The sequence below is a fragment of the Paramacrobiotus metropolitanus genome, unplaced genomic scaffold, assembly GCF_019649055.1.
Source record: "Paramacrobiotus metropolitanus isolate TYO unplaced genomic scaffold, Prichtersi_v1.0 Parri_scaffold0000035, whole genome shotgun sequence".
Lineage (NCBI taxonomy): Eukaryota > Metazoa > Tardigrada > Eutardigrada > Parachela > Macrobiotidae > Paramacrobiotus > Paramacrobiotus metropolitanus.
Window position 1 is genome coordinate 679,374 of NW_026570255.1, and position 24,202 is coordinate 703,575.

The window sequence follows — 24,202 nt, forward strand, 5'->3', positions numbered from 1 at the left end:
CTGTTGGAACTACTATCTGTACATGTCTTATTACGCCCTTGTGTGGTACCAATGGAACCTATGGAACTCTACTGGAACCCGTTGGAACTGTTGGAACTACTATCTGTACATGTCTTATTGCGCCCATTGTGTGAACCAATGGAACCTATGGAACTCTACTGTAGCCCGTTGGAACTGTTGGAACTACTATCTGTATGTACATGTCTTATTGCGCCCTTGTGTGGTACCAGTGGAACCTATGGAACTCTACTGGAACCCGTTGGAACTGTTGGAACTACTATCTGTACATGTCTTATTGCGCCCATTGTGTGTACCAATGGAACCTATGGAACTCTACTGGAACCCGTTGGAACTGTTGGAACTACTATCTGTATGTACATGTCTTATTGCGCCCTTGTGTGGTACCAGTGGAACCTATTGAACTCTACTGGAACCCGTTGGAACTGTTGGAACTACTATCTGTATGTACATGTCTTATTGCGCCCTTGTGTGGTACCAGTGGAACCTATGGAACTCTACTGGAACCCGTTGGAACTGTTGGAACTACTATCTGTACATGTCTTATTGCGCCCATTGTGTGAACCAATGGAACCTATGGAACTCTACTGGAACCCGTTGGAACTGTTGGAACTACTATCTGTATGTACATGTCTTATTGCGCCCTTGTGTGGTACCAGTGGAACCTATTGAACTCTACTGGAACCCGTTGGAACTGTTGGAACTACTATCTGTACATGTCTTATTGCGCCCATTGTGTGAACCAATGGAACCTATGGAACTCTACTGGAACCCGTTGGAACTGTTGGAACTACTATCTGTACATGTCTTATTGCGCCCATTGTGTGTACCAATGGAACCTATGGAACTCTACTGGAACCCGTTGGAACTGTTGGAACTACTATCTGTACATGTCTTATTACGCCCTTGTGTGGTACCAATGGAACCTATGGAACTCTACTGGAACCCGTTGGAACTGTTGGAACTACTATCTGTACATGTCTTATTGCGCCCATTGTGTGAACCAATGGAACCTATGGAACTCTACTGGAACCCGTTGGAACTGTTGGAACTACTATCTGTACATGTCTTATTACGCCCTTGTGTGGTACCAATGGAACCTATGGAACTCTACTGGAACCCGTTGGAACTGTTGGAACTACTATCTGTACATGTCTTATTGCGCCCATTGTGTGAACCAATGGAACCTATGGAACTCTACTGGAGCCCGTTGGAACTGTTGGAACTACTATCTGTATGTACATGTCTTATTGCGCCCTTGTGTGGTACCAGTGGAACCTATGGAACTCTACTGGAACCCGTTGGAACTGTTGGAACTACTATCTGTACATGTCTTATTGCGCCCATTGTGTGTACCAATGGAACCTATGGAACTCTACTGGAACCCGTTGGAACTGTTGGAACTACTATCTGTATGTACATGTCTTATTGCGCCCTTGTGTGGTACCAGTGGAACCTATTGAACTCTACTGGAACCCGTTGGAACTGTTGGAACTACTATCTGTATGTACATGTCTTATTGCGCCCTTGTGTGGTACCAGTGGAACCTATGGAACTCTACTGGAACCCGTTGGAACTGTTGGAACTACTATCTGTACATGTCTTATTGCGCCCATTGTGTGAACCAATGGAACCTATGGAACTCTACTGGAACCCGTTGGAACTGTTGGAACTACTATCTGTACATGTCTTATTACGCCCTTGTGTGGTACCAATGGAACCTATGGAACTCTACTGGAACCCGTTGGAACTGTTGGAACTACTATCTGTACATGTCTTATTGCGCCCATTGTGTGAACCAATGGAACCTATGGAACTCTACTGGAACCCGTTGGAACTGTTGGAACTACTATCTGTATGTACATGTCTTATTGCGCCCTTGTGTGGTACCAGTGGAACCTATTGAACTCTACTGGAACCCGTTGGAACTGTTGGAACTACTATCTGTACATGTCTTATTGCGCCCATTGTGTGAACCAATGGAACCTATGGAACTCTACTGGAACCCGTTGGAACTGTTGGAACTACTATCTGTACATGTCTTATTGCGCCCATTGTGTGTACCAATGGAACCTATGGAACTCTACTGGAACCCGTTGGAACTGTTGGAACTACTATCTGTACATGTCTTATTACGCCCTTGTGTGGTACCAATGGAACCTATGGAACTCTACTGGAACCCGTTGGAACTGTTGGAACTACTATCTGTACATGTCTTATTGCGCCCATTGTGTGAACCAATGGAACCTATGGAACTCTACTGGAACCCGTTGGAACTGTTGGAACTACTATCTGTACATGTCTTATTACGCCCTTGTGTGGTACCAATGGAACCTATGGAACTCTACTGGAACCCGTTGGAACTGTTGGAACTACTATCTGTACATGTCTTATTGCGCCCATTGTGTGAACCAATGGAACCTATGGAACTCTACTGGAACCCGTTGGAACTGTTGGAACTACTATCTGTACATGTCTTATTGCGCCCATTGTGTGTACCAATGGAACCTATGGAACTCTACTGGAACCCGTTGGAACTGTTGGAACTACTATCTGTACATGTCTTATTACGCCCTTGTGTGGTACCAATGGAACCTATGGAACTCTACTGGAACCCGTTGGAACTGTTGGAACTACTATCTGTACATGTCTTATTGCGCCCATTGTGTGAACCAATGGAACCTATGGAACTCTACTGGAACCCGTTGGTACTGTTGGAACTACTATCTGTACATGTCTTATTACGCCCTTGTGTGGTACCAATGGAACCTATGGAACTCTACTGGAACCCGTTGGAACTGTTGGAACTACTATCTGTACATGTCTTATTGCGCCCATTGTGTGAACCAATGAAACCTATGGAACTCTACTGGAACCCGTTGGAACTGTTGGAACTACTATCTGTACATGTCTTATTGCGCCCATTGTGTGTACCAATGGAACCTATGGAACTCTACTGGAACCCGTTGGAACTGTTGGAACTACTATCTGTACATGTCTTATTACGCCCTTGTGTGGTACCAATGGAACCTATGGAACTCTACTGGAACCCGTTGGAACTGTTGGAACTACTATCTGTACATGTCTTATTGCGCCCATTGTGTGAACCAATGAAACCTATGGAACTCTACTGGAACCCGTTGGAACTGTTGGAACTACTATCTGTACATGTCTTATTGCGCCCATTGTGTGTACCAATGGAACCTATGCAACTCTCCTGGAACCCGTTGGAACTGTTGGAACTACTATCTGTACATGTCTTATTGCGCCCATTGTGTGTACCAATGGAACCTATGCAACTCTCCTGGAACCCGTTGGAACTGTTGGAACTACTATCTGTACATGTCTTATTACGCCCTTGTGTGGTACCAATGGAACCTATGGAACTCTACTGGAACCCGTTGGAACTGTTGGAACTACTATCTGTACATGTCTTATTGCGCCCATTGTGTGAACCAATGAAACCTATGGAACTCTACTGGAACCCGTTGGAACTGTTGGAACTACTATCTGTACATGTCTTATTGCGCCCATTGTGTGTACCAATGGAACCTATGGAACTCTACTGGAACCCGTTGGAACTGTTGGAACTACTATCTGTACATGTCTTATTACGCCCTTGTGTGGTACCAATGGAACCTATGGAACTCTACTGGAACCCGTTGGAACTGTTGGAACTACTATCTGTACATGTCTTATTGCGCCCATTGTGTGAACCAATGAAACCTATGGAACTCTACTGGAACCCGTTGGAACTGTTGGAACTACTATCTGTACATGTCTTATTGCGCCCATTGTGTGTACCAATGGAACCTATGCAACTCTACTGGAACCCGTTGGAACTGTTGGAACTACTATCTGTACATGTCTTATTACGCCCTTGTGTGGTACCAATGGAACCTATGGAACTCTACTGGAACCCGTTGGAACTGTTGGAACTACTATCTGTACATGTCTTATTGCGCCCATTGTGTGAACCAATGGAACCTATGGAACTCTACTGGAACCCGTTGGAACTGTTGGAACTACTATCTGTATGTACATGTCTTATTGCGCCCTTGTGTGGTACCAGTGGAACCTATTGAACTCTACTGGAACCCGTTGGAACTGTTGGAACTACTATCTGTACATGTCTTATTGCGCCCATTGTGTGAACCAATGGAACCTATGGAACTCTACTGGAACCCGTTGGAACTGTTGGAACTACTATCTGTACATGTCTTATTGCGCCCATTGTGTGTACCAATGGAACCTATGGAACTCTACTGGAACCCGTTGGAACTGTTGGAACTACTATCTGTACATGTCTTATTACGCCCTTGTGTGGTACCAATGGAACCTATGGAACTCTACTGGAACCCGTTGGAACTGTTGGAACTACTATCTGTACATGTCTTATTGCGCCCATTGTGTGAACCAATGGAACCTATGGAACTCTACTGGAACCCGTTGGAACTGTTGGAACTACTATCTGTACATGTCTTATTGCGCCCATTGTGTGTACCAATGGAACCTATGGAACTCTACTGGAACCCGTTGGAACTGTTGGAACTACTATCTGTACATGTCTTATTGCGCCCATTGTGTGAACCAATGGAACCTATGGAACTCTACTGGAACCCGTTGGAACTGTTGGAACTACTATCTGTACATGTCTTATTACGCCCTTGTGTGGTACCAATGGAACCTATGGAACTCTACTGGAACCCGTTGGAACTGTTGGAACTACTATCTGTACATGTCTTATTGCGCCCATTGTGTGAACCAATGGAACCTATGGAACTCTACTGGAACCCGTTGGAACTGTTGGAACTACTATCTGTACATGTCTTATTGCGCCCATTGTGTGTACCAATGGAACCTATGGAACTCTACTGGAACCCGTTGGAACTGTTGGAACTACTATCTGTACATGTCTTATTACGCCCTTGTGTGGTACCAATGGAACCTATGGAACTCTACTGGAACCCGTTGGAACTGTTGGAACTACTATCTGTACATGTCTTATTACGCCCTTGTGTGGTACCAATGGAACCTATGGAACTCTACTGGAACCCGTTGGAACTGTTGGAACTACTATCTGTACATGTCTTATTGCGCCCATTGTGTGAACCAATGAAACCTATGGAACTCTACTGGAACCCGTTGGAACTGTTGGAACTACTATCTGTACATGTCTTATTGCGCCCATTGTGTGTACCAATGGAACCTATGCAACTCTACTGGAACCCGTTGGAACTGTTGGAACTACTATCTGTACATGTCTTATTACGCCCTTGTGTGGTACCAATGGAACCTATGGAACTCTACTGGAACCCGTTGGAACTGTTGGAACTACTATCTGTACATGTCTTATTGCGCCCATTGTGTGAACCAATGGAACCTATGGAACTCTACTGGAACCCGTTGGAACTGTTGGAACTACTATCTGTACATGTCTTATTACGCCCTTGTGTGGTACCAATGGAACCTATGGAACTCTACTGGAACCCGTTGGAACTGTTGGAACTACTATCTGTACATGTCTTATTGCGCCCATTGTGTGAACCAATGGAACCTATGGAACTCTACTGGAACCCGTTGGAACTGTTGGAACTACTATCTGTACATGTCTTATTGCGCCCATTGTGTGTACCAATGGAACCTATGGAACTCTACTGGAACCCGTTGGAACTGTTGGAACTACTATCTGTACATGTCTTATTACGCCCTTGTGTGGTACCAATGGAACCTATGGAACTCTACTGGAACCCGTTGGAACTGTTGGAACTACTATCTGTACATGTCTTATTGCGCCCATTGTGTGTACCAATGGAACCTATGCAACTCTACTGGAACCCGTTGGAACTGTTGGAACTACTATCTGTACATGTCTTATTACGCCCTTGTGTGGTACCAATGGAACCTATGGAACTCTACTGGAACCCGTTGGAACTGTTGGAACTACTACCTGTACATGTCTTATTGCGCCCATTGTGTGTACCAATGGAACCTATGGAACTCTACTGGAACCCGTTGGAACTGTTGGAACTACTATCTGTACATGTCTTATTACGCCCTTGTGTGGTACCAATGGAACCTATGGAACTCTACTGGAACCCGTTGGAACTGTTGGAACTACTATCTGTACATGTCTTATTGCGCCCATTGTGTGAACCAATGGAACCTATGGAACTCTACTGGAACCCGTTGGAACTGTTGGAACTACTATCTGTACATGTCTTATTGCGCCCATTGTGTGTACCAATGGAACCTATGGAACTCTACTGGAACCCGTTGGAACTGTTGGAACTACTATCTGTACATGTCTTATTACGCCCTTGTGTGGTACCAATGGAACCTATGGAACTCTACTGGAACCCGTTGGAACTGTTGGAACTACTATCTGTACATGTCTTATTGCGCCCATTGTGTGTACCAATGGAACCTATGCAACTCTACTGGAACCCGTTGGAACTGTTGGAACTACTATCTGTACATGTCTTATTACGCCCTTGTGTGGTACCAATGGAACCTATGGAACTCTACTGGAACCCGTTGGAACTGTTGGAACTACTATCTGTACATGTCTTATTGCGCCCATTGTGTGAACCAATGGAACCTATGGAACTCTACTGGAACCCGTTGGAACTGTTGGAACTACTATCTGTACATGTCTTATTGCGCCCATTGTGTGTACCAATGGAACCTATGCAACTCTACTGGAACCCGTTGGAACTGTTGGAACTACTATCTGTACATGTCTTATTACGCCCTTGTGTGGTACCAATGGAACCTATGGAACTCTACTGGAACCCGTTGGAACTGTTGGAACTACTATCTGTACATGTCTTATTACGCCCTTGTGTGGTACCAATGGAACCTATGGAACTCTACTGGAACCCGTTGGAACTGTTGGAACTACTATCTGTACATGTCTTATTGCGCCCATTGTGTGTACCAATGGAACCTATGGAACTCTACTGGAACCCGTTGGAACTGTTGGAACTACTATCTGTATGTACATGTCTTATTGCGCCCTTGTGTGGTACCAGTGGAACCTATGGAACTCTACTGGAACCCGTTGGAACTGTTGGAACTACTATCTGTATGTACATGTCTTATTGCGCCCTTGTGTGGTACCAGTGGAACCTATGGAACTCTACTGGAACCCGTTGGAACTGTTGGAACTACTATCTGTACATGTCTTATTACGCCCTTGTGTGGTACCAATGGAACCCATGGAACTCTACTGTAACCCACTGGAGCCTTTGGAACATTGTCTCGTCGTGGTCATCGTCTGTGTGTGCATCGTCTCATTGCGGTTTTACAGATATGTGATACCAATGGAACCTATGGAACTCCTTTGGAACTGTTGGCGCTGCTGTAAAGTGTCTCAATGCGCCTTTATCTGATTCCAATGGAACTTATGGAACTCCACTGAAACTCGTTGGAACCAAAGGAAACATTGTTAATACGTTCCAATGGGTTCCAACAGAGTTCCATAGATTCCATGCATCACGTAAAGGGCGCAATGAGAAATGTACAGTCGTTCCGACAGTTCTAATGGGTTCCAACAGAGTTCCATACGTTCCATTGGTATCATAAGGAGACGTAACATTAACTTCTGTTGCTGTTTCATCGGATACTAGCGTAGATATTTGGTTGGATTGGATGGAACTGGTGGAACTTATGGAACCAGTGGAACGTATGGAACTGATGTAGATTGTGGAACCAGTGGAACTTGTGGAACCATTGGAACTCTAGAGGAACCGCCTTCTTACCCTAAAACGGGTTAATCTATGCAATCACATAGCTGCGGAGACGAAGGAGAAGGCGAATGACACTCATAAATAAGCCCAATGTTAGTGAGCACAAAGAGTGTTTTGCCATCGAACCGGAATTGTGGCACTCTTTTTGGCAATTTTAAATGTGTTTTAAAATTGCAGAAGTCCATTTTAAAATTCGAAAGCAGGATGGAAAACTGGTTTCGTGTCTAAACGATCTCTATGCCATTACGGGGATTAATTTCTGAAAAATTTAAATGAATTCCGTCTGTAATGAGGCTTTAGGTGCAACCGTGCAACAATTACTTAGTGTACGCATAAACGTTTCGGAATTTTACCTGACGCGTGACTCTCCAAGGGAGCCAAGTACCGGTTTTTCTCGCAAACCGCTTTTTCACCAGAGTAAACAAATTGTTTAGCTGCAGAATGCAATAAACAGACGCAAAAAAAGGTTTAGAGTGGGCGTAGGTGAACGCTTTAAAGTTGGTAAACAAATCAGGTACCATGTGCCGGGTCATTTGGCTGAAGTTAAGGAAAATGGGACTTAAATCCTTCAAGTACCATGCAGCTGGCAGCCACTGCGGAATAGAGAAGTTGGTGTCGCGGCCACTGCAACATAGCCAGTAGTACACTGGCCTGGACACTTTTCATTTGATTGGTTTTTGATGAGCGTTCGACACCGCAGTCGCTCTATGGACAAATACCGTGAACAACACAGGCGACTATTCCAGTTTTATTGGTAAGGCGTACCAGTGAAAAACCGATAATAAATTACAGCTCTCTGTCTCTACGTATTGCACCAGAAAACCAAATGAACACAGCGCGTTAAATTTGATTGCAAATGGTCATGAGAAAGGCGGAGAGGCCATCCGGGATCCATTCTACGAGCTCCAGTCGGCTCCCTGGCGCTGCTCCATCTGGCGTTTGCGCCGTCGCACCGCGTTGCGCCGCAGCAGGCACACCGCCACCACCACGGCCACCACCACGCCCCCCACAACCGCCCCCACGACGGCCCCCAGCGTGGGTTGTGTCAGGCCCATCCAGGCTTCGCTGGCCGTGCCGCACAGCTCGGCGCTCTCGTCGGCGGCGTCGCCCAGGCCGCAGTGGTAGACTTGGTCGCAGACGCGCTGACTGCTGATGCAGTAGCTGTGCTTCGGACAGTAGAACTCGGCCTCCTCGCAGCCGGAGCCGATGCCGGTGCGGGGGTAGTGGAACTCGTTCCAGGTCAGCGCAAAGCCGCGGCTGCCGGTGGCCTGCTTGGCGCTGGTGAAGAGCAGCTTCATCTGGCTGCCGTGCGAGTGGTAGCTGACGTCGGCCAGCGCCTCGCCGCACACCTCCACCGGGTACTTGTCCAGATCCGTGTAGATCTTCAGGGCCGCGCCCATGCAGCCGCTGGGCTTGTCCGACTTCTGGTCGCCCTCCAGACTGAAGTCCGTGATGTTGATCAGGACGCTGTGGCCGGGACGCACGTGGATGTGCCACTCGCAATCCGAGTTCGTCTACAAAAATAAACCAGATAATATCGGAAAAAGAAAAGTAGGAAGTCGGTTCGCGGTTCAGAACCTCTTGTATAAAATTACCGAATACTGTGTTTCTAGAACCCACTGAGTGTGCTCAAATCGCCAGCAGTGACTGGTGAGTTCGCACCATTAAACGGTTTTTTTACGGAATCGAGTGCATAAACAATCTTCTAACCTATACAGGATTTCTTAGGTTCTTAGGTTTCTTAGGTTTCTTAGATTTCTTAGATTTCTTAGATTTCTTAGATTTCTTAGGTTTCTTAGGTTGCAAGCGCAAGTTAGTTCCTCATTAAGAAGGCAAAGCCTCAACGCACTTTTAAATCTCTTAAAAAGTGCTTCGGCTCCTTTGTTTCTTAGATTTTCACGTTTTGCTGCGAATTATTCTTGACTAGATGACAAGTGCACGTGACTAGCTTTTAGCGTACCGGATATTTATTGCCTTTTCCGTCGTAATTGGGCGATTCGATGGTCCCGTGCGTCCCGTTGGTGATGTTGCCGCACAGGCGATCCGGATGGAACGTCGGTATCTGGCGCGCGAACCAATAGCGGCCACGGAAGCCGTTAGTCACGCCGGCGGCGTTGGTGACAAAGTGCATCTTAAGACTACGGACGCCGTACCGGCTCTTGACCGGCGCCGGGCCTGCCGCGCCGCAGTAGCGCCCGATCTCGCGGTAGCCGCGGCTGTCCATCTCCGCCGGCAGGAGCTCATAGAGATCCACATAGTCCTGCCTATCACAGGTTAAGGCGTACGTCCCGTTCCCGTCCGACAGCTTGAAGTGGTCGAACTCAATGTGAGCCTGTTCGTTCTCTTCACCTGTAAATAAATCGTAGAAAAAATCGCTTTGTACAGACCGAGATAGTAACAATTTGTTAACAGAAAGTTATTTGTTTGCTCTTTATAGAATATTAATGTGGCTTTCGGAATTACGAACATTGTCCTAATACCCGATTATTTTGCGTCGCCCTTAATTACGTTTAAAATCTTCGAGAACCGTTTTAAAATTTTATACAGATTCTTGAACCTTGGCTCTGTTTACGGACGATCTTTATATTCATATGCGTGTTCGTGCAGATTTGATAACATCGGTCCATAAATAAACTTGTGGTGGACTTGCTTGCATTTCAATTTTGAAATTTTATTTCACGGATAGCTTCACCACACTTCGTTGTCTGTACAAACGGTTTTCACGCGTATACAAATTATTTGCCTACAGAATATCGTTGATCGATGCAGAAAACTGCTTGGTAGAGCGCTAATACGAAAGTTCCCGTGCATGTACACGAATATGGCACTATGTAGCCTCAAGAAAATTGTTTAACAGCGGGTGGAGAGGAAAAATCGCCTGCGGTGGTTCCTCGCCGGACATACAGCTACGTACCTTCGAAGATATAAGTGCAGTTGGTGTTGGACGGATAATTGCTGGGATGCCGGGGTGAGCGGAATTCGCCCTCTTTCTTGGCGGCGCTACGGTAGCGGAATTCACAGGTGGTGCTGATGGGGTGTGGCGTGCCGGGCACGGCGAAGAATGTCTCGAACTGATAGCGGATCGTGAAACCCAGACCCTGTAGAAAAACAGGAAGAAAATCAGGCTGATAATGCAAAATGCGGATCACGGACGACCAGATATCATTTCCGACATTACTGTCAAAGTTGACGCACGCTTAGGTCCCCAGATAAAACCGGTTATTTTAGCCACCAGTGCGACCAACGGTTCTCACGCTATTGAAAGAACCATTGAGTGCAGACGCCTCTGCATCTAGTTTGAATTTATTTTTTGATGAAAACGTATTAATTTATGAACTGTGTAGGCAGTACGTCGAATTTCCTGAGCAAAAGTGTTTACAAAAAAAGCGATCCATTCGAAAAATTTCGTTCTATTTAGAAATTACGCTATATGGGTGACCTATTCATATAAAACCTACACGCATGTGATCGAAATTGAGAAAAATCGGAGCATGTATTAATTGGCGGAATTGGAAATATTGTCCTAAATTATTTGTTGTTAGTGTTGCTGCTTAGTACCTGCGTTGAGCCAGAATAAAACTTGAGCACTAATTTGGAATCCTTGGAGACGATGGCCTCCTTGGGCGCATGCGTCCCGCACAGCGTCCGCGTCTCCCCGCCCTCCCGCCCCTCCAGCCACAGCATGAGGCCGCCGGCCGAGCAGTCGCCCTTCGCGGCGCCCAGCGGCTGCGGCATGTGGAACATCTCCACGTTGAGAATGACGCGCTCCAGGTCGTCGGCGTTGTTCAGGCCCTCGATGACGTAGCGGCAGTCCACGTTGGGCAGGTAGGGGAAGGGGGAGTTGGGCGACTTGATGATGCCGGTGTTGCGGCCGTGGCTGAGGATGCGCTGATCGCACTCCGTCCCGCGGAGATGCTCACCGCTGATGAACTCCAGATTGACGAAGAGCTCCGAGAATTCGAAGAGCGCGTGGAAGCCGCGGTTCTCCCCGCCGGAGCGATTGGTGATGAAGGAGATAAAGAGGTTCTCCTTCAATAAAAAAGCTTGTTATCTTTAATTAATTCACGGTGTCTCGGCAGTGCCCATAAAAGTAGCAGCATGAGCTTCGTTAAATAGCTAAAAGAAATATGCATAAAAATCTATGGACGCTGTTCTCACCGTGCCATGCGCTTCATTTGCAATAATATAAACTTAGCAAGTTGCGTTATTCGGCTTGCTAAAAACTTAATAAAATAATTCAAAAGTTTATGCTTGCACCATGCAACCGGCTCACCAGTTCACTTCGCAGTGTATTGGAAAATTTGTTTTGTTGTTGTATCAAACGGCTTACCACGGTCATTTTGCAAGATTTTTGAAGATTTTTTGATTTTTGAAGATTTTTGAAGATTTTTTTGGTACCAAACGACTTACCATGGCCACTATCTTAACGAATGTATCAGCAATATTCCAATACATACTTGTTTTCTTGAGATACTTTTTGTGAATAAGATTTGATGATCAGATTTGGTGTATTACGGTAATATACCTACTCTGCTGAAAAATTACCTGCGAAGAAAACACCACCAGGTTCCGCCGCGGCCCGCAGTACGCATCGATAATCGGGTCCTGTTCCGTAGGCCCATCGTATATAGTCAGCCGGTCATACGGACAATGCGACCCGCCGAAAAACACATCAAAATCCATAAACTCGATGCGCACCCGCTGTCCACGCTGCCCCATTAACTGGTACGTGCACATAATCCGCTGCGGATACACCCCGGGATACGTCGGCGTAAACACCTCCCCGAGGCGGTTAACCCAGCTTTTAATCACAAAATCACAACCCGGCTGACTGCGCGTACCCAGCTCGTACATGGACCCGTTGATAAATTCGTAGGTCCCCGTAAACACGTGCTGCGATAAATTCCTGTCCGAGGAAAAAACTACCACAATCGTGTTGTGCAACGAAACGCGCGTCCGCGGTGGGATGCGTCCGCAGAACCTTCCCCCGAATTTATCGGTTTGAACCAGGTCTTCCGATGCATTGCGTAGTTCTGTGTATAAATCAACGTACTCGTGGAAGCACTCCGGCGGCCGCCCGGCCAGATGGAAATCCCGGAACGTCAGTTTGACGCGTTCATGCGGGAGCGCGATAAACGTGTAGATGCACTGGATGCCCTGCGGCGGGATGGGATGCCCGTTGATCAGCGGCGCCGTGAAGGACCCGTTCTTCATCCCGTCTTCACTGCTGACGCGGATAAAATCGCAGTCAAACGCTAGAACCAGCCGCGTGCCGAGGCACAGGCAGGCGCTGTACACGAAGAGTAACAGCCAGCCGGAGGACGGTCCGGGGGAGGAGAGGGAGGCGGCGGTGAGGAGATCGATGAGGGGACATGTTGGCAGGCGTGCTGTTTCCGCTCCGCTCGCTGGCGACTGCAAAGAGAGAGAAGAGAGTTGTATCGCGTGATTGATTGTAGCGCGTTTTTGCTATGGGTTTTATTGTGTCTTTTCTCCGCCTCAACCGTTGACATACGCCGCCCCAATGTAAACTTGTCGTGCGGAGAAAAGGCGCACGATGAATGAGGTTTCTTTACGGATAAACAGACGCCTGTTTCCTTCGCATGCGTTACGCCTAAAGGTCATGCGCAATGAAAATAAATAGAACGGTAATTGATCGAGCACGCAATAATCTAATCGAAGAAAAATTCCATTTCTTCAACTTCATATAAGCTAAATTACAATTATTTCTATAGAATAATTATTAAAGAACCGAAATAATTTTATTTCACGGATTGCAAGTAATTTTATAAAAATGTGAAGATTTGTTTACCTTGACTTTGGGATTTGTTTCATAATATTTTATTTCATACTCGTAGAATAAACTTTAGAGATTTTATAAAAATCTAAAATTAAAATAATTTTAACCTACTCTTTTTTCATATTAAATAAAAGCGCTGTTTAGAAAGATTTCCTTGTATTCGATCCTGGAAAATTAAAATTCGATGAATTAATTTATTTGTTGTTATCAGCGATCAACCATGCTTTTTATGCTAAAATTTAGCATAAAAGCATGGTTGATCGTTGATAATTTCTAAAATACAACAACATCGCAATTTTTATACTTAATATTTAATATTAAGTATAAAAATTGCGATGTTGTTGTATTTTAGAAATTAGAGCAGGCTGCAATCAGTGGAATATACGCCGGGTGATTAAGCGTGAAAATCAGGACGACACACGTATTTAATCCCCGGAATTCTTTTGTACATATTTTCCCAAAGCAATCAGCGTGTGCCGAGCGAAACCTTTGATTAATACACGAGCGCAAAACATCAATATTATCCCGGCGACTATTTTTACTCGCACCAATCCGCTGTAGAATACAGCCAAGCGCTTTGATAAATATTGGAATAATTACACAAGTGCTGATTGGAGAATGTTTTCGCTTGGCTGGACTGAATCATATCAACGGCAAAGTGTGTCACCGGCATTCATCAAAAATCAGCGCCTGACAGCCGGGTAAACATGTGTACTGTATGAGTCTAAATACAGCGCGCACTGATTACAGGGGAAATGGCGCGGTTAATGAAGGGTTGATGTGGCACCTCTTGATCGCGTAATCAGGCAGGTAATTATCGGGGTACACGCTTCATGGAACAGGCGACAATCAGCCTTTTCATGAGCGCGGTGTGTACCTCTTGTACGGCCGGAAATTAGCCGCGTGTTGGCGGCACAGGATGCCGGCCAATTGACGCTTCCGTTGACAAACGGTGTGGCGTGATTCATCGTGTTTTAAGAAGCGCATGGAATACCGGTATTTTTCGAAGTGGAGCTATGGGAAATCTAGGTTGGATATACAGCAGAAAATGCCGCTGTCGAGTGGCTGGATAAATACTGAAAATCACCCAAAAGGATGTTTTCAAGTTTTGCGAAAATATTTTCACGGAAATTCCAGAGAGCGTTGAGAAATATATAAACAGCCGAAAAATTTCTACACCTCAAAAAATTATTTTTTCGGTTTTTTCGAAAATATATCATATTCTAAAACTTGTAACAAATTATTATTGCGAAAAATTCTGAATTTTTTTCAAAGCATGGCGAATTTTTACTTGTTTTTCTCCTTCAGGTTTTCAATATATTTGTTGATTTTATTTTTGAAGTTTCGAACCGTGAAGCGACTGGCTGATTTTATTCCATTTTTTGCCCTATTGCAAAACTAGATAAATTTTTAATTTTGTTTTTAAAGTTGCTGAAAGACTTTAGGAAAATACTTTCATAGTCTCAACTGGTTTTTTTGTAAGTTTAAATTAGAAATAAATTAGCAAATTTTAAGTAAATTTGACCTTTTCGACGGCTTGGAAATTTGGCAGCACAAATTTTTTTATATACATAATCGTATTTTTTATAAAAATATTTCAAAAATCTTTTATATATTTCAAAGTAGTCCTAACTATTGCGCGAGCCTTCTAGAACTCGGTAAATTTCTGTCGCATTCCCTCAATCATGCTAGCGCGCAAGACACGCCGGGTTACCGCACTCCACAGTTTCCCAGGGCATTAATTCAATATACCCCCGTGTTTACGCCAGAAAACATCATCTATATTTCTGGCACACATCACCACAACCCGCACCGCACACTGCCTGCCAACGTCCGCGCGGTGATTTGCCAGTCAGAGAGGCAGTATCGTTTTCCGCCCGGCATTCTCTCCCTCACCGGCATCTGGCCGTTCTGGCGTCCTATGTACCCGTCTCTTCATGGCGCGCGCTTTAAGTATCAAAAAGTGTCTTGGGACGGGATATTTCGCAGACGATCAAATAAGAGTGATTGGGTAATAGTCGCGCTGGCATCCGCTGCTACACGGTATACGGTATACGGTAGCTATAAATAAGCAGCTGAGGCATTTTGGCATGCCCAGCATCACGGTGTGCGGACAGTAAGTGGCATGTGTTAAAAAGCCCCTTATACAAGTTTATCCCCGGCGCGCTGTAATATGACGGACGTGCCGGCATATGAGCAGGGCTTTATGCCGATTTTCTCCCCGGCTAAAGCCGATTAGCCATTTTTATGTAAGGGCGCCGCGTTAAGCTGGGCTGAGCCGGCAAACATAGAAAAACGATTTCTTAGGTTTCCTGGGTTTCTTAGACGTTTTTCTACATTATTCTCCAAGAGCTGCGAATCCTTTGATTTTTTTAAAAATGAATTTGTATCAGTTTTCTTAAGGTTCCTATGGTTTCTATACGTTTTTTTACCGCATTCTCACAGATCCGAGAATTTTTTATTATTTGTAAACCGCAAAAATGGTTTTTTAAGATTTCCTACTATTTTTAAGAAGTTAATTTTCTAAGCTTAAAATTCGTTAGGCAACGTTTTTCATTTTTTCTAAAATGCTTAGGCGTTTTTCTAAATTTTAAAGAGTTACGGACTCCTTAATAAGAAACCTAAGCGAGCATTCGAATTTATTTGCCATTTTTAAAAAAAAAGTTATAAATTTCCTTTAATTTGTACAAATACGAGATATACTGTATATTCGAAAAAAACTAAAAACACTTTTTCGGTTGTTTTTTTAATTTGCAGTTTTTCGCTTATTAGATTTTTATACAGCTAATCGAAGAGACACAAAGCCAAACTGAATTGTTTTTCGTTTTTTAGGTTTTTTATATTTTTTTCTTAAGGTTACGTAACTGCTTCAAAAACTCTTAAACCCATTGTATCACTCCCGAGTTATGCATACACATCTTTTCATTCAACTCGAAAAAAGGGCGTTGAATAACTATTTGGTTATCCGCGTATATCCACGCGCAAAATAACGGGATATCGCCGGGCGCACCGAACCACCACGGAAAAAAAGCGCCGTGTTTGCACACTGCGTGTTTGTTGTAGTGGACGTTGATTATTGGAGAAGCGAGTAAATAGACGTGCGTGTGTGTCTTCTCTACGCGACTGTGGAGATGATTGAATTTAGACGGAGGGAAAACTGTGCAGCATGCAGCTGCTCTTGCTCGTCCGCAGCCGGATCAATACCCAACTCGCATCCACTGATTTTGCTGTAGTTTTCTTCTCGTCATCATCGTTATAAATGTTAAATATGCTGACTGCCACGGCATGCCGTTTTTCCCCGGCGCGCCCACCCCGGCTTCAAGTGTCATCTCTCTCTGTAGCAGCACAGCCGAGATTCATTGACAGGATGCTGCTGCTGCGGCGGTGGCTGCCGCTCCCGCGTCCCCGTTTTCCCTGATTATGCGTTATTGTTTTAGCCGGTTAGCGGCTAATGAATTTTAATGCACTGCGCTGATAAACGCCAACGAGAGAGTCTATGCCTCTATGCCTTTGGCGCGGATGTTTCCCACATGGTGTGACGTCACGACGACCGGGGATATAAATAATTTATTTCTGAGTTTTAACATTCACGGTAGTTTTTAACATTCATCGCCTTCGCAAAACCGAATGACAAATGTTTTTATTTAGTTCGCCAAAAAAGCCAGCTACTATGAATTTTTTTATTCGCATCATCCATAGAGCGAACTTTTTTTTCCTGAAAATTAAAAAGCGTAACTTGTCACTGTTCCAAAAGTTTGCTTTGTAATTCAGCAAAAATATTACCGTCGAACAGACAACCGTGTTGGTGCGCAACAGTATCAGTTAATTTTTTTCGATTTTTATTCGAAAATTTAAACTGTTATTGGAATTCGCTGGAATTTTCTTTATAGTTTTTATAAAAAAAAAACAGAAATTGTCTTCGATCGAATTTGAAACAAAGGAAGGAATAAAAAAATGGAAATCGGTCGGTCGGTCCGCGGTTGCAAAATTGAATAATAAAATCAGCAAACAGCGCGCAGAAAAAAAAACACATTTAATGCGCATAAATCGCCAACAACGGGTTCGAACAAAGAAGCTTGTTTTTGCGCAGTCTGCGTTAAAACAAAGCAACCATTTTTATTCTACATTTAAATAATTTCAAATACAAATAACAATACTGGGCTGAAAAATTAGGAATCGGTCGGTCGGTCCGTCCGCGGTTCCACCAATAAATAAATAAAAAAAACTTATCAAATAGGAACACTTTCCCTGCTTATAAAGCGTCGGCACCGGGTTCCAACAGAGAAACGCTTACATTGCGCAGTACGCATTATCACCAAGCCTCACTATTTTTTAGACGAACAGATTTTCTCCCCATGGTTTTATCAACCGGTCCAATCTGCCGCGGTAATTGATTGCAGCGGCGCGGCCAACTGGCCGAGCGGAAGCAGTCCGTCCCGGTCCGACTGCGCGCCTATCTATGAGTGATGGCCGTGCCCATCACCGGGTCTCAAGTGGCCGCGGAGAAGGCTGTCTGTCGTATCTCCGCGAGTGTTTGCACGGGCATCTGCCCACTCTCCGCACTCTTCCACAGAAAATGTTGCCAGCTTAAAACAACGCAGCTCCGATCGACTGGATCTGTACGGATCTACACAGAATGCGGTAACCGCTGCTCCCGTGAACAGCGTGCAATGGCTTGGGCATTTCCGCAGGATGCAGATAATTAATAGCACTTTGGGGAATTTCGCGGCCGTCCTAACCAGGAGCGCAAATTGTCCATGCGCTGCTGTTAGCCAGCGAAACCGGGACAGTAGCTATTCTTTCGCCGGACAATAAAAATGAATTATAAAAGTGTCAGGAAATTTTTATATATAAACGAAAATTAATCTAATCGCGGAATTTTTTAGCTCCAATAACAGTGAATAGTCTTTCTTCCTGTTTAGTGAAATTTGGTTTAAAGGGGGCGGGGAAACGCGGTAGTCTCCAGTGTATAATTAATCAATTTAATTTTATTGGCTATAAACTTGACAAAAACAAACAATTTTTCAACAGATTCTCCAGTTAAAAGTTGCCGGTTTATTTGTATTTACATCAGGCATAATCAACCATTTTAATATTATTGACATTAAAAAAAAACAAGGTGCAATCATCATAAAATTTCTAAAAAATGATGCCGGTTTATTAATGTTCACAGAAAGCGAAATTAATCATTTTAAATTTATTGGCAATAAGCTTAGCGAAAACAAGCAATTATTTAACAAATTCTCCAGTACAATATTGCCGGTTAATTTATATTTGTATTGGTTAATTTATAAAATATCGGTTATTTTTTATTTAAACTTAATATCAGGCAAAATTAATCATTTTATATTATTGGCAATAAACCCAAGGAAACTGTTGAAACCGCTACAATTCCTTCCAGAAAATAAGTCGGTTGATTTATAATTATATTTAGAGAAAATTATTTCGCGTGTTTAAATTTTTGAACAGAAAAATGCCGGTTTTCTTCTTTACACCCGGCAAAAATAACGGTAATAAACGGAGGCGTAATGTATAAAAGGTTTTATTGACAGGACGCCGTTAGCCTTGAAAACAACCGCCGATAATTGTTTGGGACGTCCAAATGGATGCGGCCCGTGCCGGCAATCTGTCGCCAGGCCGCCCAAGTCAATTACACATTGCGCCATACACATGCCAGCACATACAGCGCTGCGTCGATATAAAGCGATTATCCTAATTGCATTAAAAAATAATTATCATGCCGCGGCCGCTTATCCCTAAAATAGCCGTCAGCCAGAATAAATGTCAAAGGTCATAACTGTAGCTTGAGATCCACGCAATCCCCGTGTAAATCTTATGTAAATCTATCTGCATTATTGATCCCTTCATGACCAGGGCGACAATCCGGGATGTTGCATGTTTCGACTTACGGGATTTGTCAGGGAGGACGCATTCCGCCGTCCTGTCCGGCTGCGGGCGCTGGGCAGGCAGTAGTCCATAAAGACAGCATGGGAGAAGAGCTGGTAGGGTGTCCGCGGATTATCCGCAGCCCGCGTCGTTTGGATCAGCGGATGCGGCATCCTGGACGCCTGTTCCCGGGATAAGTGACCAGATTCCCGGATTATTCCGCCGCCATGTCCGCATCACGATCAGGGAAAGATCAAGTCGCCGCAATCACCGTCGCCAGGTGCGGGGATAATGTTACCTCCAATCTGGCGTTCCCAAATATTGCTTATGTTATATCACGCACACGATGCGGGGTTTCTCGCGAGGGATGACTGCGTGTGTGTGTGTGTGTGTGCGTGTGTGTGATGTGAACGATGTAACCGGCTGCACATGCTCGATGTGGAGGAGGCCACGCCCGGTTGTCTGCGACTGGGCGGCGGAAGCGGCAACGCGTACAAGTTAGCAGTCAGCATCTACAAGCTTGTCCCGTAATTTCTAACGTAACTGTACAAGCAGCAAATATATAGCGCGAAGTTTCGCTGCGAACGTTTGCCGCCCTTCGTCTACCATTAACGTTAATACTTTTCTAGGAAAGTACACCATTGTGCACTTTTCCTAAAAAAAGCATTATAAATTACATTTTTTATAATTAAGAAAAGGTTTTTTCTTTTTTATCGACAATTTAAAAAAATTTTTATTAAGGAAAAATTAAATAATCCGTCTTTTGATATTAACTATTTAAAAAAAAGTTTATTATGGAAGAATATTATGAAAGAACAACCTTATTTATTTACGAGTAATATTTTGGTTCGTTCTTCCATATTTTAAATTATTAATGCGTGACAAACGTTAGCGACGTGACCGACAAAAGTCCCGTTTTCTTGAACACAGAGGACTTCGCTTCGTTTTGATCGACAATTTATATCGATTGTTTATAATTTAAATCGGTATTTTGGCGTGCATCAGCCCTGCTAGATTCATGTACAACCTGCCTAGTTTGGCGCAACCCGTGAATTTGTATTTGACTATTTGTCGCTGTGTTGATGCGTAAGAAATTACGGGACAAGCTTGTACATCAGCGTATAGATGCGCCGGTCGATACAGCACGCAATGGATGGATCGACAGCAGCATGCCGCATCAACGCTCGATTTTCCCTGGCGCTGTTGTATAAGAGGCAGACAGAGCCGGCACTCGTCAATCTGAGTGGAAGCAGCCGTTTGTATCGAACGGCTCTTGCTCTTCTCCCAGCTTCCGCTGACATCTCCGGCTCGGATTCCCATCCTTGTCAGACGGCTGTCGATGCTGTTCCATACTACCGCACAGCAACTTCGTCGCGCTGAATTAAGCAGCATGAGAACGCATCGCGACATTACACGGGGACATTTTTTTGTTACACGCTATTAAGTAGACTGGAGGATGAAAAAGATGCATACAGATCAGATTAAAGCTTTAACCGATGTCGGGAATCTAGGATATACGATTAATTCGGCATATAATAATGTTCCTGGATGTTGTTAGGCTCATCAATTTTATAACGCTGGTTAAAGCAGACGCAGCTAAGAACAGTAAAATATTTTTAGCGATCGGATCAAATATTTTTTGGCAAATATTTTCTCGAAGATCAATAATTAAAGTAGAATAATCAAAAGAACACAGACACCGGTTGCGTATTACTAACGAGAAACCATGGTTTGCGCATTTTTAACGCGACACCAGGTTTCCCTATGACCCTACTTGCTTCCGACCATCAAACGCTCCTTTTGCTTGGACAGTGCTGAAAGGCTGTGTGTGTGGCATTTGACAGCGTATTTACAATTAGTGTATGCCTTGAGCGATTAGTAATAATCGTAAAAACATACGGGTGAGCCTCGCTCCCATGAGTACCTCCGTCAACGATTGTCGCTGGAAATTCAGCGAGGCAACGCTGCTTCCGTGCTCGGGACAATGGAGGAAGCGGCAGCATAAAATGAAATTCTGTTTTTTTGATCTGTTGTTCTGACACTGTGATGTTACCGCATTTTGTGAAATAAAAATTTACCCATCGTAAATTAAATGAAATTGTAATGAAAACACTGGGAAATATCCGGTCAAGCCTCGCAATAAGGATATGCTCATAGCCTGGTGGACGTACAGAGGGTTATTCAGCCGAGTGTGGTCACTTTTTGGAAAATTTCTGCTTAGCCGTTGCAGGCTTATTTTACTTTTTTAAAAATTTTATCAGATAACCACAACATTTAATCATATTCTGAATTCAACCGAGCCAAGATTTCGCTATCCTGTAGCCCAGGAAAAAATTAAGTTTATCCCCCCCATGTTGGCAACAGTTGACCAGTTCAGCTATAGGAAATGGATTCCCTTTACTCAAAATTAATTTAAAATTTGGGTTTTCGCCATAATCCATTGAAAACCTGTCAGGGGTTTCGAACAATCCTTTTCAGAAGGAATTACTAGTTTTTCGATCAGGAAGCAACATCCTTGTTTTTCTCAGCAGTGCTCCCGGGAGCACATCTCTGGTTCTGGATGACTTCTTCCTCTCTGCCAGGCTTAATCCGCGGAGCGTCCTTTTCGATCAATGAACATTGTAAATTGTGAAGAAAGACCTGCGTTACAACTTTAGTTTGTGGAGGAACGAAAAGGATAGCTATAGCTCCGTGAGTAAGAATTCGCACAATGAGCATGGCTCCTGCGAGTGTCTTCCTGTTTTCGCGTTTTTTCCAACCGTCCTACCGCAAGAACGCGCAAGAATATCGAATCGTTTTTGCTATAAAAAATATTCGGGTCGTCGTTTTTCACAATTAAAACCATCCAGATTTGAAAAGCAGACGATCCTTTTAAGGCCAGATCATCGAAAGCCAAATTTTGCCTGGTCAAAGGTTTAGAGTCGGAGTCTTTAGGTCAGTAGCCAATCTTGCGGGCTGTTTAAGCTCGATTGTCACAAAAATTTGCAAAAAGCATCAAAACTAATTTGTCATAATAAAACAATTATTAGAATCTGACTCTGCGCTACAGCTGAATTATAGGAATTTTTTTAATGCGCTGACCACACTTGGCTGAATAACCCTCTGTAGTACGTCTGGCTTTAAGATTGTGATTTGTGTGTCCTTTGTTAGGTTTCTAGGGTAGGTTTGGTAACGTTTAACTCATAAAATCAAACTAAAAAAAAGCAGTATAAATTCTTCAAACTGTACCAAAAAAATTTAAAACGAAAGCATCTCAGCTCGAATGGCTTATTCAGCGCTTCGACGGTGCTTACGACTGTGCAGGTTGGGAAAGGATGCAAGGTCACGAAGCAGCTAAGATTACGACGACCAGAATCGAAACACCAGTTCACTATGCAGCCAGATCGCAGGCCTAATTTATTGGAACGTCGTCCCGCCAGACCGGGAAAAGAAACAAAGCTAAAATCAGGTTCAGAAACAGAACGGTCAGCTTCCGAAAATGACGTGTTAATCATGCCACGCTCATGACAAGCAGGTCAGAAGTTCAGAACAGGTAGTCACACTTGTTGAACCGCTTAGACAACATTCATCCGCTTTAATATCTTCATCGTTTTTTGCTCAGTCCGTTGGAAAATTAATAATAGAAAAAACACTTGAACGATGAATTAAAGTGCAATATGAACCGGTTTAAACTGTAATGCAAGGAGCGCCAGCAATAGCGCCGACTCTTAGTAGTTAACAAGGAAAAAAAATCATGACGCAAGTCAAACACGAAGCTTCTTCACACCGCGCTCGGCGTCAACTCTTGGCGATTGTACTCTGAAGTTGCTTGAGGAAGTGCAGCGTAATGCGCGATAGCTTCTCCACCTGCCTTCCTTCCAACCCGTCCCCACACCACTGCTTCCCGCGAAAAGCGACGTCGGACGCGGATCACGGGACTGCGTGGCGCACAGCATCTGCCAAGCAGAAAAACTGTAACGCTGTAGCAGTCGGCATAAAGCAGCGAAACGAAGAAAGCAGTGGGTTTATTTTAATGCAATTGGGCACCCCCAAGCTTTTCTCCAAGAACCCTGGCGATTATTATGCGCGACAGATGGGTCCTCATTGCGACCATGTTAGAAACGTTTTTCCCAAACTGTTTTCTTCAAGGTTCAAGCTACAGGGGTCCTACGCCAAGTTCGGGCAGTGGTGTAAAATAAATTATGAAGTATTTCGATGCCTCGTTGCGTTTATCGTTTTGCACTTTTCTAGTGTAACTTTTTATGGCCCATCCAGTAGTGTAAAAATCACAATCTTAGAATCAGTCAGTAACGCGGTCACCTCGATCCCCGATGATGCAAGATTCTTTTTTTAGCCCGTAACAGACACCTTTTGGGCGACTTAATAGTTTTAAACAAATCCCGCGCAAAAATTTCATTTGGGGAATTTTTGGTAAAGGTTGTTATAAATACCCCAAAAACGCCCTCTGCCCCTCCCCTTTATTATCCGCATCGAGACAACTGTTATCTCCCATAGACTTGTATGGTATAACGTGCCTACCGAAGGTTGTGGTTGCCTAGCGCAGAAGCATAATTAACCTCAAGCGAAAACGTTCCGATGATGGAACAATGATTACATCAAACGATTTTAAAGTTCCGATGGAGATCCGCTAGGCGAGGAGAGAGATGAAAGTGCCGGGCAATTGAAAGAAAAAACGAACAAAGCGACAGACAAAAAAGGCTATGGCTCCCGTTTGAGTGTGCAAGAGCGAACTGTCTCCAACTTATTGTGC

At 44.2% G+C, this 24,202-nt stretch overlaps 1 protein-coding gene across 1 annotated transcript; it reads right to left on the reverse strand.

Moving 5' to 3' along the window:
• Positions 1–8,503: 8,503 nt before the first annotated feature.
• Positions 8,504–19,828, reverse strand: LOC129589459 (cubilin-like). Its single transcript, XM_055484236.1, has 6 exons — positions 19,476–19,828; positions 12,315–13,181; positions 11,328–11,798; positions 10,684–10,867; positions 9,730–10,118; positions 8,504–9,283 (listed from the first exon to the last, which is right to left on the reverse strand). The coding sequence occupies exons 1-6, from the start codon at positions 19,623–19,625 to the stop codon at positions 8,666–8,668; spliced, it is 2,679 nt and encodes an 892-aa protein (XP_055340211.1). The 5' UTR covers positions 19,626–19,828; the 3' UTR covers positions 8,504–8,665.
• Between the last annotated feature and the right edge of the window lie 4,374 nt (positions 19,829–24,202).

Excerpts from the sequence above, each read along its gene's own strand:
- LOC129589459 (XM_055484236.1), bottom strand. The coding sequence starts at position 19,625 with ATGCCGCATCCGCTGATCCAAACGACGCGGGCTGCGGATAATCCGCGG. Across the intron at positions 11,799-12,314 it reads TGGTGGTGTTTTCTTCGCAG|GAGAACCTCTTTATCTCCTT; the intron begins GTAATTTTTCAG and ends TTTTTATTGAAG. Across the intron at positions 10,868-11,327 it reads TTTATTCTGGCTCAACGCAG|GGTCTGGGTTTCACGATCCG; the intron begins GTACTAAGCAGC and ends GTTTTTCTACAG.